The 13736-nt window shown below is 47.8% G+C and overlaps 1 protein-coding gene across 2 annotated transcripts in view; it reads left to right on the forward strand.

The window, feature by feature from the left end:
- prkg2l (protein kinase cGMP-dependent 2, like) overlaps window positions 1-13049 on the forward strand; it is a 77662-nt gene extending 64613 nt beyond the window's left edge. For both annotated transcript variants that reach the window (XM_085970731.1, XM_085970732.1), the window contains exons 15-18: window positions 4287-4409; window positions 5408-5470; window positions 9180-9246; window positions 11485-13049. In XM_085970731.1, the coding sequence (XP_085826857.1) occupies window positions 4287-4409; window positions 5408-5470; window positions 9180-9246; window positions 11485-11580 (349 nt within the window). In that variant the 3' untranslated portion in view covers window positions 11581-13049. The remainder of the gene's footprint in view (window positions 1-4286; window positions 4410-5407; window positions 5471-9179; window positions 9247-11484) is intronic.
- The last annotated feature ends 687 nt before the right edge of the window (window positions 13050-13736 follow it).

Genomic DNA, 13736 nt, shown 5'->3' on the forward strand with positions numbered 1-13736 from the left:
ACCCTCGCCAAGATCTTATAATCCACATTTAATAGTGTGATGGGCCTCCAATTCTTCAGATCCCGTCTATCCCCTTTATTTTTATAAGCTAAGCTTATGATACCTCTCCTCATAGATGGGGCCAGGCTTCCCTCAATTTTAATTTCCTTAAAAACTCCTAAGAGCAATGGACTTAAAATCTCGAAAAATTCCTTATAAAATTCTGCACTTAGTCCATCGGACCCTGGGCTTTTCCCCCCCTTCATACCACTTATTGCTATTTTTATTTCCGCTAATCCTACTTCTTTATCACACATGCTTCTCTCCTCATCCTTTAAACCCTTTTCAATAAAAGCAGTAACCTTCTCCATCTCCAAATTGGAAATGTCTTCTTTTGTATATAGCTCTTGATAAAAGCTGCTAGCCGCCTCCAAAATCTCCTCACTTTCATGAATGATCTTCTCCCCAACCTTCAACTCCTCAATTAACGATAATCTCTGTCGCAGCTTCTCTTGCTCTAGAAAATATCTAGTGCATCTTTCGCCCTCCAATGCATCTCTAGCCTTTGCACGGAGAATGGCCCCCTTGCATTTTTCAGCTTGCAATAATTCCCACTCTTCCTTTAGCACCCGGAACTTAGTCTCAGCTCCTTTATCCCCTCCGTCAACTGCTTTACAGACATCCGTAAACCTTTTGTTTATATTCTCTTCTCGATGCCGGTTAGCTGCCGCCCTCTTTTTCCCATAACGTACCGAAAAAACTTTTACCTCATATTTGAAATTGTCCCACCAAACTCTTCTTTCTTTCAAGAACAAAAGTTCCTTCCGAGCATTCTTTATTATATTTATAATCCCTTCTTTATAAGCACTTTCCTTCAGGTATTGATTGTTTAAAATCCATACCCCTGAACTGATCTTAACTCTGCTGTTCCTAATTCTAAGAACCAAAGCCGAGTGATCACTAAAAAATACTTTTTTATAATAAATCTCCATCACCTCCGAACTTAACCCTTCCCGCATTAACACAAAATCTATTCGGCTCTGTTTTAAAACATCACCCACCCAACCTGCTCTGGAGAACTCCCTTTTTACGGGGTTCCGGTCCCTCCATAAGCCTCTCAAATTTAAATTTGCCATCATTTTTATAATCATCCCTCTGGAGTTGTCCTCTTTAAAGGTCATCTGGGCTGAAATGTCCATCCAAGATAAAAATACATTAAAATCCCCCACTATACAAGGATTTTCCACCTCTGCCACTTCAGTGAATAACCCCCGAAAAAACTCGCGACGCTTGCAATGGTCGTTCGGTGCATAGATATTAAAAAGATCACAATTAAATCCCTCCAATTTTACCCTTAGCCGTAAAAATCTCCCCTCAGTGTCCTTGTCCACTAAGGCAACGTTCCCTTCTATGGACAGACTCACCAAAACAGCCACCCCTCTACGGTTAATGTTTGCACAACTTGCAAACACCTCTCCCTTCCAAACCTTCTGAACTCTTTCTAGAATATCCTCATCCCAAAAGGTTTCTTGCAGACACAACAAGTCCGTGCCTTTAAAACCCTGCAACAACTGCTGCAATTTCTTCTCACCCCTCAGTCCGTTCACATTGATCGAGACCAATGTAATCATGGCTCCAAAGAAGGGAAGTATGCCCAATAATCTCCCCATCATTTAATCTCTGGCTCTTCCCTCCTCTCATACTCCTTCTCAACTTTCCGGGCAGCTGTTGCTTTTTCCTGCAGCCTCCGGCTCTTTTTCCCCTCCTGTTTGACCCCTCCCTGCTATTTCAGCCTCTTCCTTGCCTTAAGTTTGGACCCAGGAGCTGCCCTTTCTCCCTCCTTCTGCCCCTCACTAACCTTTCCCTTTCCACATGATGCCACCCCACCCCCGACTTCCATGTCTCTGTCCCCCTCTAATTCCTCACACTCAAGCTCTTCTGCAACCCCCTGTGCCTGCTCCCCGTCAGATACATAATCCCGCTCCCCGTCAGATACTTCATCTCCCATAGAGAGTCTTCCTGCTGTCGCAGTTTCTCCCACTGTGCCGCCCCCTTTGACCACGTCTCTACCTCTGACCCTTGCACCTTGTTCCCTCACTCCATGGGACAATGGCGCACCTAAATTGTTCCCTTCTGACGTCTCTATCTCGCCGATCCCATTCTGCTGTCCCTTTAAGGCTCCTGCCTCTTGCACCCTCTCCCCGCCCTGCCCCCTCCCGCTCACCAAAATATCCGACTCCCCGCCTCTCCCTGGAGCACTCACTTCCACCACACACCCCGCTCCCGCCTCCTCTCCCCCCGCAGACACCAGACTCCCCAGGGGGAGCCGAACTGCACTAAGGCTCGAGTCTGCACTCGACCCTTGCTGCCCGCTGCTGTCTTTATTCCCCTCCATAGCATTCGCCGTGTTTTCCGCCATCTCCATCTCGATCTCCGCTCCGCCAACCTCTGCCTCTTCCTGTGCTCCTTTTTCCTTCATTTTACCGGCTGTGTCCTCCGACTGCACCGCGCCTCCGGCCGTTCCACACTCCTCTCCTGCTCCTTCTCCCATCTCCTCATCACTCATTTCTCTCCCTTCTGCCACACACTCACAGCGGGCGGGGCCTTTACGACACACCCCACAGCTCTCTGCCTTGCAGCTCCGTGCGATATGTCCCGACTCACCGCAATTGTAACAATACAAATCAGGACAGTTTCTTACGAGATGGTCATGTCCCAGACAATAGTAACACACCTTTACTTGGTTATCGTGCAGCACATGAAAGTACTGTATTCCTTCCAGTGTCTCGCACTTCATACTGTAAGGCAAAGACCTCACCCCCCCTGGGAACCGCACCTTTACAAACCGGGTTCCGTCTGCTACCCGTGTTCCCGGATAGTACCTCCTCTTTATTTCGGAACAGATTTTAATGTCCCACGACTCCAACTTTTTGCTCAGCACTTCGTCCTTGATGTACACAGGCAAGTTCAAAAATGAAACCACCACCTCCTCTGAATATAGCAGAGTCACCTCCAAAAATTTCTCCCCAACTTTCAGACTGAGCAGCAGTTTTTCCACCTCCTCACGGCCACTGACCGTCACCTCAAATCCCACATTTGGTTTTGGTCGGCAGGCAAAACAGCTTCCCTCACCACAGTCCTCATGAACCGCCTGAATTATATCCCAGGCTCGAATCTTCTTATCTTCACATTGCACCACCACCGTATTTTCTTTACCAAACCTCCTGAGGTCCCAGCCCAAATCTTTGGGCCTTTTTTTCCCCCTTCCCACCACAGTTTCTTCCCTAATAAAATTCCTCTCGGGAATATTGTCCTCTGAGGGGCCCAGCACTCCGGACCCCTCAGCAGCCATCTGACTGTTTTTTGTGGGCCAAAAAGGCCCTAAAACCTGAAAACAACACCCCAAAACCCTCCACCAACTTTTTACAAAACTTCCTCCAACACCCAGCTGCAATTAGGCAACCAGTCACACCTGGCTCACTCCTAGCCCCTCCCACCTAGAGAGTGCTGCCCACTGAGCCACTGGCTGACGCTATCCTCCTTTAAGAAAGTTAAGGAATGTCTTAAAGGAGGAGAGCGAGGTAGCGAAGTTTAGGGAGGGAATTCCAGAGCTTTGGGCCTATACAGCTGAAGGCACGGCCGCCAGTGGTGGAGTGAGGCTACAGGCTCGAAGAATCTGTGAAATAGAGGAGACCATACAGAACCTTCAGACTCTGCAATGAGTAGATCACCCAGCACAACACATGAATAGTAAGAAAGGCACAAGTGGTGTTCTCTCCAAATACCTTCCGAGGAGTGTATGTCCGACAAAAGTACTGAGAAATGTTGCACATCCATTGCATCAAAGGAGTTCTCCATCTGGTCCGCACAATGAAAGATTGCGTTGATGGTTTTGTTACAGAGAAAGTCTCTCCCCCCGAACCCCGACCCTGACCCCTGACATTCTACCCTACATTTCCATGGTAACCAGAGGGGAAATGACGCTAGTACAACAAAGAGCAGCATTCTAACTATTCTGAAGGAGTTGTACCTGAAACTCTCACCTGTCTCCTCTCCTTCAGATCCTGATGCATTTTCTGGGTCTTTCCAATACTTCCAGTTTTCACAGTTTTTCTTTATTAACTATCCCTACTGCAGGCGTGACTTCCTAGTTTGTATTTATTGACACCTCCTGCGTTGCTAGATGTGTCCACATTGAACCACTCGCCCAGTTGTGTAGCTGTGTCACTAAACATCGAAAGGATTGTCAGATTACGGACACACACAGGCCCAAGTTGATTCATGATCCCGTCGTTCTGTCTCTCCAGTCCTCCTTTCACAGGATCCGATCCAATTAAAATTTACAACATGATTTTGAGAGGAATGGAGAAAGTGGATTTTCCAAAGCGAATCTCCAAACGGCCAGAGGATCTGATCAGGAGACTGTGCAAGTAAGAAAATGTTATTTACAAACATGACCCTTTATTGAAACGTGATGGCTAAAAACAGCAACCAGAGCTTGGCTTCTCTGAGAGAGATCTAGCCCATCTGGCCCAGGAGCATTTTAATCCTTCATATTTTTGTACAGAGTGCTATCTTCATTTCTACAAGTCTTAGCCACACTTACTGTATCTGGGGATTGTCCACATTCTTCCTTGGTGAAGACTGATGTGAAAAATCCATTTAAAACCATCTGCCATATCTTCATTATTTATGAAAGATTTACCGAATCTATCCCTTAATGGGCCATCCTATTCTTTAACTTTCCTACTGTTTTTATAGTCTTTGCTCCCTCCTACTGCTGTCTTCAATTGTCTCCAAATTGCTTTCTTCCTTCTCCTAATTCCTTCTTCAACTATCTTCAACTGCTTGCATTGAATCCCAATCCTCATTACTCGAGTCTTCTGGAGTATTTCTGCTTGTTTTGTTAGGTTCCATCTAACCTCACGCCGTAGCGATTGTGGTTTGTGCCTCATCTCTTAAACTAGCCTCAAATACATTCCCTCTTTCTTCTGTTAAGATTTCACAATGAATTTGTCCTAAGGTTTTTCACGTGGCTCTCAAGGTTTTCTCAAGGTAGATTTTAGGATCTCGTGCTCCCAACCTCACCCCCAAGTTCCTGACATGCGGGTCTGTCCCTCCAGGAGCGAGGTGTCAGCCGTGATTCAGTGGATGCGTAAATCTTCATCAGGACGAGCGATCAATGATCGTTCACCTGAAACATCAGAACTGGTCCTTTCACTTTCCAGAGGCCGAGTGACCTGCTGTGTATTTCTGCCATTTTATGTTTTTAGTGGAATTTTATTTTCTTTATCTTATGTTTCAAAGAGGAAACTATTGCTCTTTAAATGTTGCCAGATTTTAATGTGTTTGCTGAATGAATTGCTGACTTGAAACTGGCTGATGAATTGTGTTCCTATTTTAACGTGGCTGTTTAATAATTGTGCAGAATTAATCCAACAGAGAGGTTAGGAAACAAGAAGAATGGAATAAATGATATTCGGAAACACAAGTAAGTGACGGGACCAGTAAAGGGCCAAGTGGGGAATGGAACTGTGGTATTGGGGTGGAAATTAGGGTCCTGGTGGGAATTGGGGGAGGCCAGAACAAGGGGGCAGAACCTTAAAATTAGAGCCAGGCCGTTCAGGGGTGATGTCAGGAAGCACTTCTTCACACAAAGGGTGGTGGAAATCTGGGACTCTCTCCTCCAAAAAGCTGTTGAGGCTGGGGGTCAATTGAAAATTTCAAAACTGAGATTGATAGGTGACGTAAGAGAACTACTAGGCACTTGGTCTAAGCGTTAAACAAAGCTTTAATCAACTGTTTTACAACATGGAGGTCTAGTTGTGTCCTTCACTAGTTCCTGTTAAGAATGTCCTGCGCAAGCTGGGCCCGTGCCCGAGTATTTATACTCTCCCTGGACAGCGCCACCCGTAGGCCGCTCAGTATTATTTCATAAGTCTTTCTTTCATGAATGACTGATTCATGTCAATAGGTTTTTGTTGGATAAGGGTAGTAAGGGATACGGAACCAAGGCGGGTAGATGGAGATAAGATGCAGATCAGCCCTGATCTGATTGCATGGTGGAACAGGCTCGAGGGGCTGAATGGCCTCCTCCTGTTCCGATGAATGGATTTGAGGGTGCGAACCACACCTCTGGTCATTGGAGAGCTGACTTCACTGGGAGCCTGAAGTCAGCTCAAGTCAATAAGTTCTTCATGCTCTCAGTTCTGTGCCCGCAGGGAGCCTCACCCACTCTCGGCCCTTCAGTACTCAGGACACACGCAGCCGGCAATATTCCCATCTGATGGTCAGGAAATCCTGGGGCAGTGAGTGGCTGGATTTCCGCTCTTTATCTAGACCATACTGAATCTGGGCCGGGAGCGAGTGAGAGCAAAATCCTCAACTCCACAGCAGTGATAGTCTTCACCTTGACAAGCACAAACATTCACCAGACACGGTGGCATAGTGGTTAGCACTGTTGCCTCACAGCACCAGGGACCCGGGTTCGAATCTGGCCTCGGGTGACTGTCTGTGTGGAGTTTGCACATTCTCCCCGTGTTTGCGTGGGTTTCCTCCGGGTGCTCCGGTTTCCTCCCACAGTCCAAAGATGTGCAGGTTAGGTTGATTGGCTATGATAAATTGACCCTTAGTGTTAGGGGGATTAAATATGTGGGGATAGGGTGGGATTGGCGTAGGGGTTACGGGGATCGGGTGGGATATGTGTCGGTGCAGGCTCGATGGGCCGAAATGGCCTCTATCTGCACTGTGGGGTTTCTGTGACTTCTGTGACCATAAAAAGATAAACTACAAAATAAAACAACTGTGAAGGGGCCATAAATATAAGAAATATAAGACAGTCACTAATAAATCCAATTGGGAATTCAGGAGAAACTTCTTTACCCAGAGAGTGGTGAGAATGTGGAACTCACTCCCACAGGGAGTGGTTGAGGTGAATAGTATAGATGCATTTAAGGGGAATCGAAATACGCACATGAGGGAGAAAGGAATGGAAGTTTATGCTGATAGGGTGAGATGAAGAGGGGTGGGAGGAGGCTCGCGTGGAGCAGAAGCACCGGCACGGACCAGTTGGGCCGAATGGCCTGTTTCTGTGCTGTACATTCTATGTATTTATGGGGCCAATAAGGAGGAGGTTACCAGAAATTTTGGGTAAATGACAAAAAAACTCCGACAAAAACAACCACCAACCATATCATGCCCCAAGACCAACTGATAAACCCTTTCAGCGACATTACTCCTGGGCCACACACAATGTCTTCACTCAGAGGGTGGTAGGTCCATGGAATATGCTGCCCCAAAAAGCTGTAGAAGCTACATCATTACATAAATTTAAAACAGAAATAGACAGTTTCCTAGAAGTAAAGGGAATTAAGGGTTACGGGGAGCGGGCAGGAATTTGGACATGAGTCTAGGTTCGGATCGGTCATGGCCCTGTGGGTAGCGGAGCGGGCCCAGGGGCCGTGTAGCCTGATCCTGCTCCTATTTCGTGTGTCTAATTCTGTTAGATTCAGGAGATGGTTCTGTGATAGTGGATTGGCGGTTAGGATCAGATCAGCCATGATCTTATTGAATGGCGGAGCAGGTTCGAGGGGCTGATTGGCCTACTCCTGTTCCTATTTCTTATGTTCTTATGTTCTTATGTCCAGGAAAAAGAAAGATACAACAGGTGTAAAAACTAAAGGTTACAATAAAGAAAGACTTGCATTTCTATAGCGCCTTTCAGGATCTCAGGACGTCCCAAAGCGCTTTACAGCCAATGAAGTGCTTTTTTTGAATTGTGGTCACTGTTGTAATGCTGGAAACACAGCAGCCAATTTGCGCACAGCAAGCTCTCACAAACAGCAATGTGATAATGACCAGATAATCTGTTTTTCATATGTTGGTTGAGGGATAAATATTGGCCAGGACACCGGGGAGAACTCCCCTGCTCTTCTTCAAAATACGTCCACCTGAGAGGCAGACAGGGCCTCAGTTCAATGTCTCAGCCTTTCCACCATCCACAAGGCACAAGTCAGGAGTGTGATGGAATACTCTCCACTTGCCTGGATGAGTGCAGCTCCAACAACACAAGCTCGACACCATCCAGGACAAAGCAGCCCGCTTGATTGGCACCCCATCCACCACCTTAAACATTCACTTCCTCCACCACCGGCGCACCGTGGCTGCAGTGTGTACCATCTACAAGATGCACTGCAGCAACTCGCCAAGGCTTCTTCGGCAGCACCTCCCAAACCCGCAACCTCTTCCACCTAGAAGAACAAGGGCAGCAGGCGCATGGGAACACCACCACCTCCAAGTTCCCCTCCAAGTCAGGCACCATCCTGACTTAGAAGTCGCTGGGTCAAAATCCTGGAACTCCCTCCCTAACAGCACTGTGGGCGTACCATCACCACATGGACTGCAGCGGTTCAAGAAGGCGGCTCACCACCACCTTCTCGAGGGCAACTAGGGATGGGCAATAAATGCTGGCCTTGTCAGCAATGCCCACATCCCATAAAATGAATAAATATAAAAAAAGAAAGACGGCATTTCCGACAGTGCAGCGCTCCCTCAGCACTGCACTGAAGTGTCAGCCTAGATTTTTGTGCTCAAGTCTCTGGAGTGGGACTTGAACCCACAACCTTCTGACTCAGAGGCGAGGAAGTGCTGCCCACTGAGCCACGGCTGACACTGAGAGAAAAGTGTGGCTGATGTCGGAGGACTGGCAAATGACAGGTTTACACGCCATCAATTTGCTAACACCTACCATGGGGTTGGGGGGGAGGTGAATGTGAATGTTGTACGGTTGCTTTTACTCCCGCCTTAATTCAGTTGTGGCCCCTTTTGAAAGTAACTAAGATTCTGAACTCGGAGCTCCGAACGCAATGCATAACAGTCACTGCACCATCAAAAATAATGGTGTGAGGCACATGGCGATATCTGGATGGGAGAGGTGCTTTTTTAATGCAAGATGTGCAGGAAAGATCAAGGTGAAATCCAAATACTTTCCGGTACTTTTTTATGAAAATATTAAAGCTTTGATATTCAGTGGAATAAAAGTCATTGTCGTGCTTTGTTAATAGGCACACTGCTCTCAGAGAGTACTCGAGCTGTCAGTCTCTAATTGATCGTTGCGACCTCGCTGATATGAAGAGAATAAATTACCTTTGTCTCTTATAACCACGTTACAAGTACATTGTTTATTTTTCACTTTGTTTTAGATGGTTTCAAGGCTTTGACTGGGAAGGGCTCAGATCTCGGAAAATGAAGTCCTTTCTTCAAAGAGAGGTAATTACAGCATTGCCATGACTCATAGCTGGGCACTTTCTTTATACTGTTTTTCACGTTTCTGAAATAAGGAATGACACCGATAGCCCCACGCATCTCAGGGAGCCAATCCCGTTGGACCGTAGCAAGAATGAGGAGAGGCAATATAAATTTAATGGAAGGAAGACTTGCATTTCTATAGTGCCTTTCACGACCTCAGGACGCCCCAAAGTGCTTCACAGCCAATGAAGTACTTTTGAAGTGTAGTCACTGTTGGAACGTAGGAACAATGGTACAATGTTAACGGGGTGCCAGAACAGAGAGACAGAAATCTTTCAAGAATAGGTTCATAAAGCTGTTAAATAAATATGGGATCCTTGGCTTTATTATAAATAGAGGCAGAGTACAAAAGCAAGGAAGTTTTTGCTGAACCTTTATAAATCACTGGTTAGGCCTCAGCTAGAGTATTGAGTCTAATGCTGGGCACCGCATTTTAGGAAGGATATCAAGGCCTTGGAGAGGGTGCAGAGAAGATTTCCCAGAATTATAACAGGGATGAGGGACTTCAGTTACATGGAGAGTCTGGAGAAGCTGCGATTGTTCTCCTTAGAGCAGAGAAGGTTAAAGGGAGATTTGATAGAGGTGTTCAAAATCATGAGGGGATTTGATACCATAGATCGGGAGAAACTGTTTCCAGTGGCAGGAGGGTCGATAACCAGAGGACACAGATTTAAGCTCACGGAGTAACTCCTGCCGACGACAGGAAGCTGCGCAGAAGCGCATTAATCTGGAACCAGAAGCTTCTTTTTTTTTTCCACAGAGCATTTTCCCTCCTGGTCTGCTCTCTCCCGGCATTTTCCCTCACAGTCCGCTCTCTCCCAGCATTTTCCCTCAGGGCCCACTCTCTCCCGGCATTTTCCCTCAGGGCCCGCTCCCTCCCGGCATTTTCCCTCACGGTCCGCTCCCTCCCGGCATTTTCCCTCACGGTCCGCGCTCTCCCAGCATTTTCCCTCAGGGCCCGCTCTCTCCCGGCATTTTCCCTCAGGGCCCGCTCCCTCCCGGCATTTTCCCTCACGGCCCGCTCTCCCGGCATTTCCATTTTTTTAACGAACCTGCTCCCGTAACGAACCGGCAGCGTGCATGCGCAGTCCGCTTCCGGTTTGTTGGCAGCAGTCGCATCCTTAATTGGTAAAAGAACCAGAGGGGAGATGAGGAGACAGTCTTCTCCGCAGCGAGTTGTTGTGATCTGGAATGCGCTGCCTGAAAGGGCGGAGGAGGCAGATTCAATAGTAACTTTCAAAAGGAAAAACATTTGCAGGGCTGTGGGGAAAGAGCAGGGGGGAGTGGGACTAATTGGAGAGCTCTTTCAAAGAGCCGGCACAGGCATGATGGGCCGAATGGCCTCCTTCTGTGCTGTACGATGCTATGACTCTATGAGACTCCCAAAGACCAAATAGTTGAACATTCCTGGCTTGTCGTTTTGGTCTGAGAGTCCTCGCTTTCATACTTTAGTGGGCCGTTCACCCAATCGAAATAAACAGGATAACCACTGCTAAAATACCCGGGAGAGGAATTTCAGATGAACACATTTGAGCATTTAGACAGTCGTACCCCATGGTCTATGTCAAAGGGGAACACCATCTCCTATGGAAGAAATAAGATGAGCAATGCTGTTAAAACCTCTCCAGCTGCTGATCCTCCTCCTCGCCAGATTCTGACCCAGCTCCTATCTAAAGACATCGAGTGACTTTAAGAGGTGACTCTAAGATTGTAAATGGTGATTGAGAATTTCTTTTTTTTTTACTGTAGATTTTAATTTTTATGGCCAGTTTTGTTGATTATTTCTCTCCCCGCCTTGGTTCCATATCCCTTGATACCCTCGCCTAACAAAAATCTATCAATCCCAGTTTTGAAATTTTCCAATTGACCCCCAGCCTCAACAGCTTTTTTGGTGGGCGAGAGTTCCAGATTTCCACTACTCTTTGTGTGCAGACATGCTTCCTGACATCACCCCTGAACGGCCTGGCTCTAATTTGAAGGTTCTGCCCCCTTCTTCTGGACTCTCTCCGCCAGAGGAAATAGTTTCTCTCTATCCACCCTATCAACTTTAATCATCTTATATACCTCGGTTAGATCACCCCTTAATCTTCTAAACTCGGGGGAACACAAGCCCAGTCTGTGCAACCTGTCCTCATAATCTAACCCTTTTAGCCCCGGTATCATTCTTCGTATAATCTTTTGCTAACTCCTTGCCTTAAGTTGAAAGGACCAGCAGATCACAGTCACTTCGACAGCTTCTCTCCTGAGAATGACGAGCCTCCGGATGAGTTCTCCGGCTGGGATGAGGACTTTTGAGGAATGATCCCCACACCTGGGACATTTCTGGGATGAAGATCGAAAACTTCAGGAATCTTCAAAAAGAGAGAATAAGATTGACGTAATAAAACTCACTACGCACTTGGTTTGAGTATAAAGCAAGGCTTTAATCAACTTGTTTCAGAACATGGAGGTCTAGTTGTACTTCACTAGCTCCTTGTCTTACAAAATGTCCCTGGGCAAGCTGGGCCCACGCCCGAGTATTTATACTCCTTGGACGGCGCCACCAGCTGGCCGTCCAGCATTATTTCATAAGTAGTTTCTTGATGATGAGATTTATAACAAAGATAATGTTTTATGATAAGCTTTCTTTTAAAAAAAAACCCAACTCAATTACAATCTGATAGTTCTGTTCAGATTGGATGGGCCCTGAAGTTTGGAGGCCTGTGTTTCTCCGCAGCCCTGGAGTGACAGCGGCTCAGCTCAATTGCCCTGTGGTCATGGCTTTAAGGAGCGATGTCAAGTGGTGATCAGATGTGGCTCCTGTATCGCACTCGAGACACATTCAGTTGATGCGCGAGTTGTCCCAGCAGATGGGAAAAACCACCAGTGTTATTTACCGCAGAGAGATTGTCAACGGGAAAAAATAGGAGGAACGTTTGATGAGTAAGGGGCAGGTCTTGGTAAACTTTATTGTATTAACATAACTCTCCAGCGGCTTAGTGACTGGAACCCTGTAGGAATTGGCCATAATTCATCGCTTTGCCAGAAGATCTTTACTCACATATAGAGAGGTAGCACGGAAGAAAACACTATGGCCTAGAAATTCAGTGGATAGCGCCAGCCGTTAACGCCATAAGAGGGGTCTACTTCCAGCGCTAGGCACTTTGCGCCCGGGCGCAGCGCGATCCGCGCCGACGCCCAAATTCAGTTGACATTTAGCGCCGGCGCAAAGTGTTTGCGCCCGCTCAGGCGCGCGCGCAGCTTATGACGTCATATCGTCGCGCAACGCTGTTTGTGCGCCCCAAACCGGAAATTCAGTGGCGCCCGCCCAATGTGGGCGTGGCGCTGCTAAGAACTGTGAAGTGGAACGCAACAGAGGCCCTGTGGGCCTCGGGGAGCACTAATTAAAGGGCACTTACACTGACCTATAAAGCCCAGCCATTTTGCTGCAATTACTTTACTGCTTTGGATTTCTGGACAGAGACCAAGGGACAGAGCTAACTGATTTGGGACAACATAGGAGAGGTATTTTTGGCTTCTGGCCAGTGCTTTGACATTTGACTCATTGTGATTTCACTGTTTTCAACTTCATTATGGGGGCTGTATGGGGGTGCAACCCTGAGTTGCAGCATTATGTGCGAAGGGCTCGCAGACGCTGTGAGAGAGGGCCAGCCATGCCTAGACGCAGAGGGGCCATCAGGCGTCGGCAACGTAGGCCTTACACACTCAGGCAATACCGGCAGCAGGTGTCCTATCTCACCATGACTGCCGCGCATTGTGTTAAGAGGCTGCGCTTCAGAAGGGAGGTGGTTGCAGAGATCTGCCAGCTGCTTCACAGAGATCTGCGTCCACAGCTGATGTGCAGGACGTCTCTCTCGGTGGAAGTGAAGGTCACGGTGGCTCTGAGCTTTTATGCAAGCGGCTCCTTCCAAGCCGCTGCTGGGGACATAGCGAACATCTCCCAGTTTGCCGCGCATCGCTGCATCCGGCAGGTCACCAATGCACTTTTCGCGAGGAGACACCAATTCATCTCCTTCCCCATGACCCGACAGAGGCAGGAGCAGCGTGCAGTCGGATTTGGCAGGTTCGCGGGCTTCCCCATGGTGCAGGGCGCCATTGACTGCACGCATGTGGCTATGCGGGCACCTATCCACAATGCCAAGGATTACCGCAACCGGAAGGGCTACCATTCCCTCAATGTACAGCTGGTGTGTGACCACAGGCAGCGCATCCTAGCTGTCAATGCCCGCTTCCCAGGAAGCAGCCACGATGCATTCATCCTGCGCCAGACTACTGTGGCTGACATGTTCGAGGCACAGCCTCCACCAAGGGGATGGCTTATTGGGGACAAGGGCTACCCTTTGTGTACATGGCTCATGACCCCGCTCCGCGCGCCCAGGACCCCAGCGGAGGAGGCATACAACGAAAGCCATCAAGCCACAAGGAACATCATAGAGCAAACGATAGGCATC

Source organism: Somniosus microcephalus, chromosome 29 (genome assembly GCF_052327205.1).
Source record: "Somniosus microcephalus isolate GS21.2 chromosome 29, FLI_Smic_1.0, whole genome shotgun sequence".
In the NCBI taxonomy this organism is placed as follows: Eukaryota; Metazoa; Chordata; class Chondrichthyes; order Squaliformes; family Somniosidae; genus Somniosus; species Somniosus microcephalus.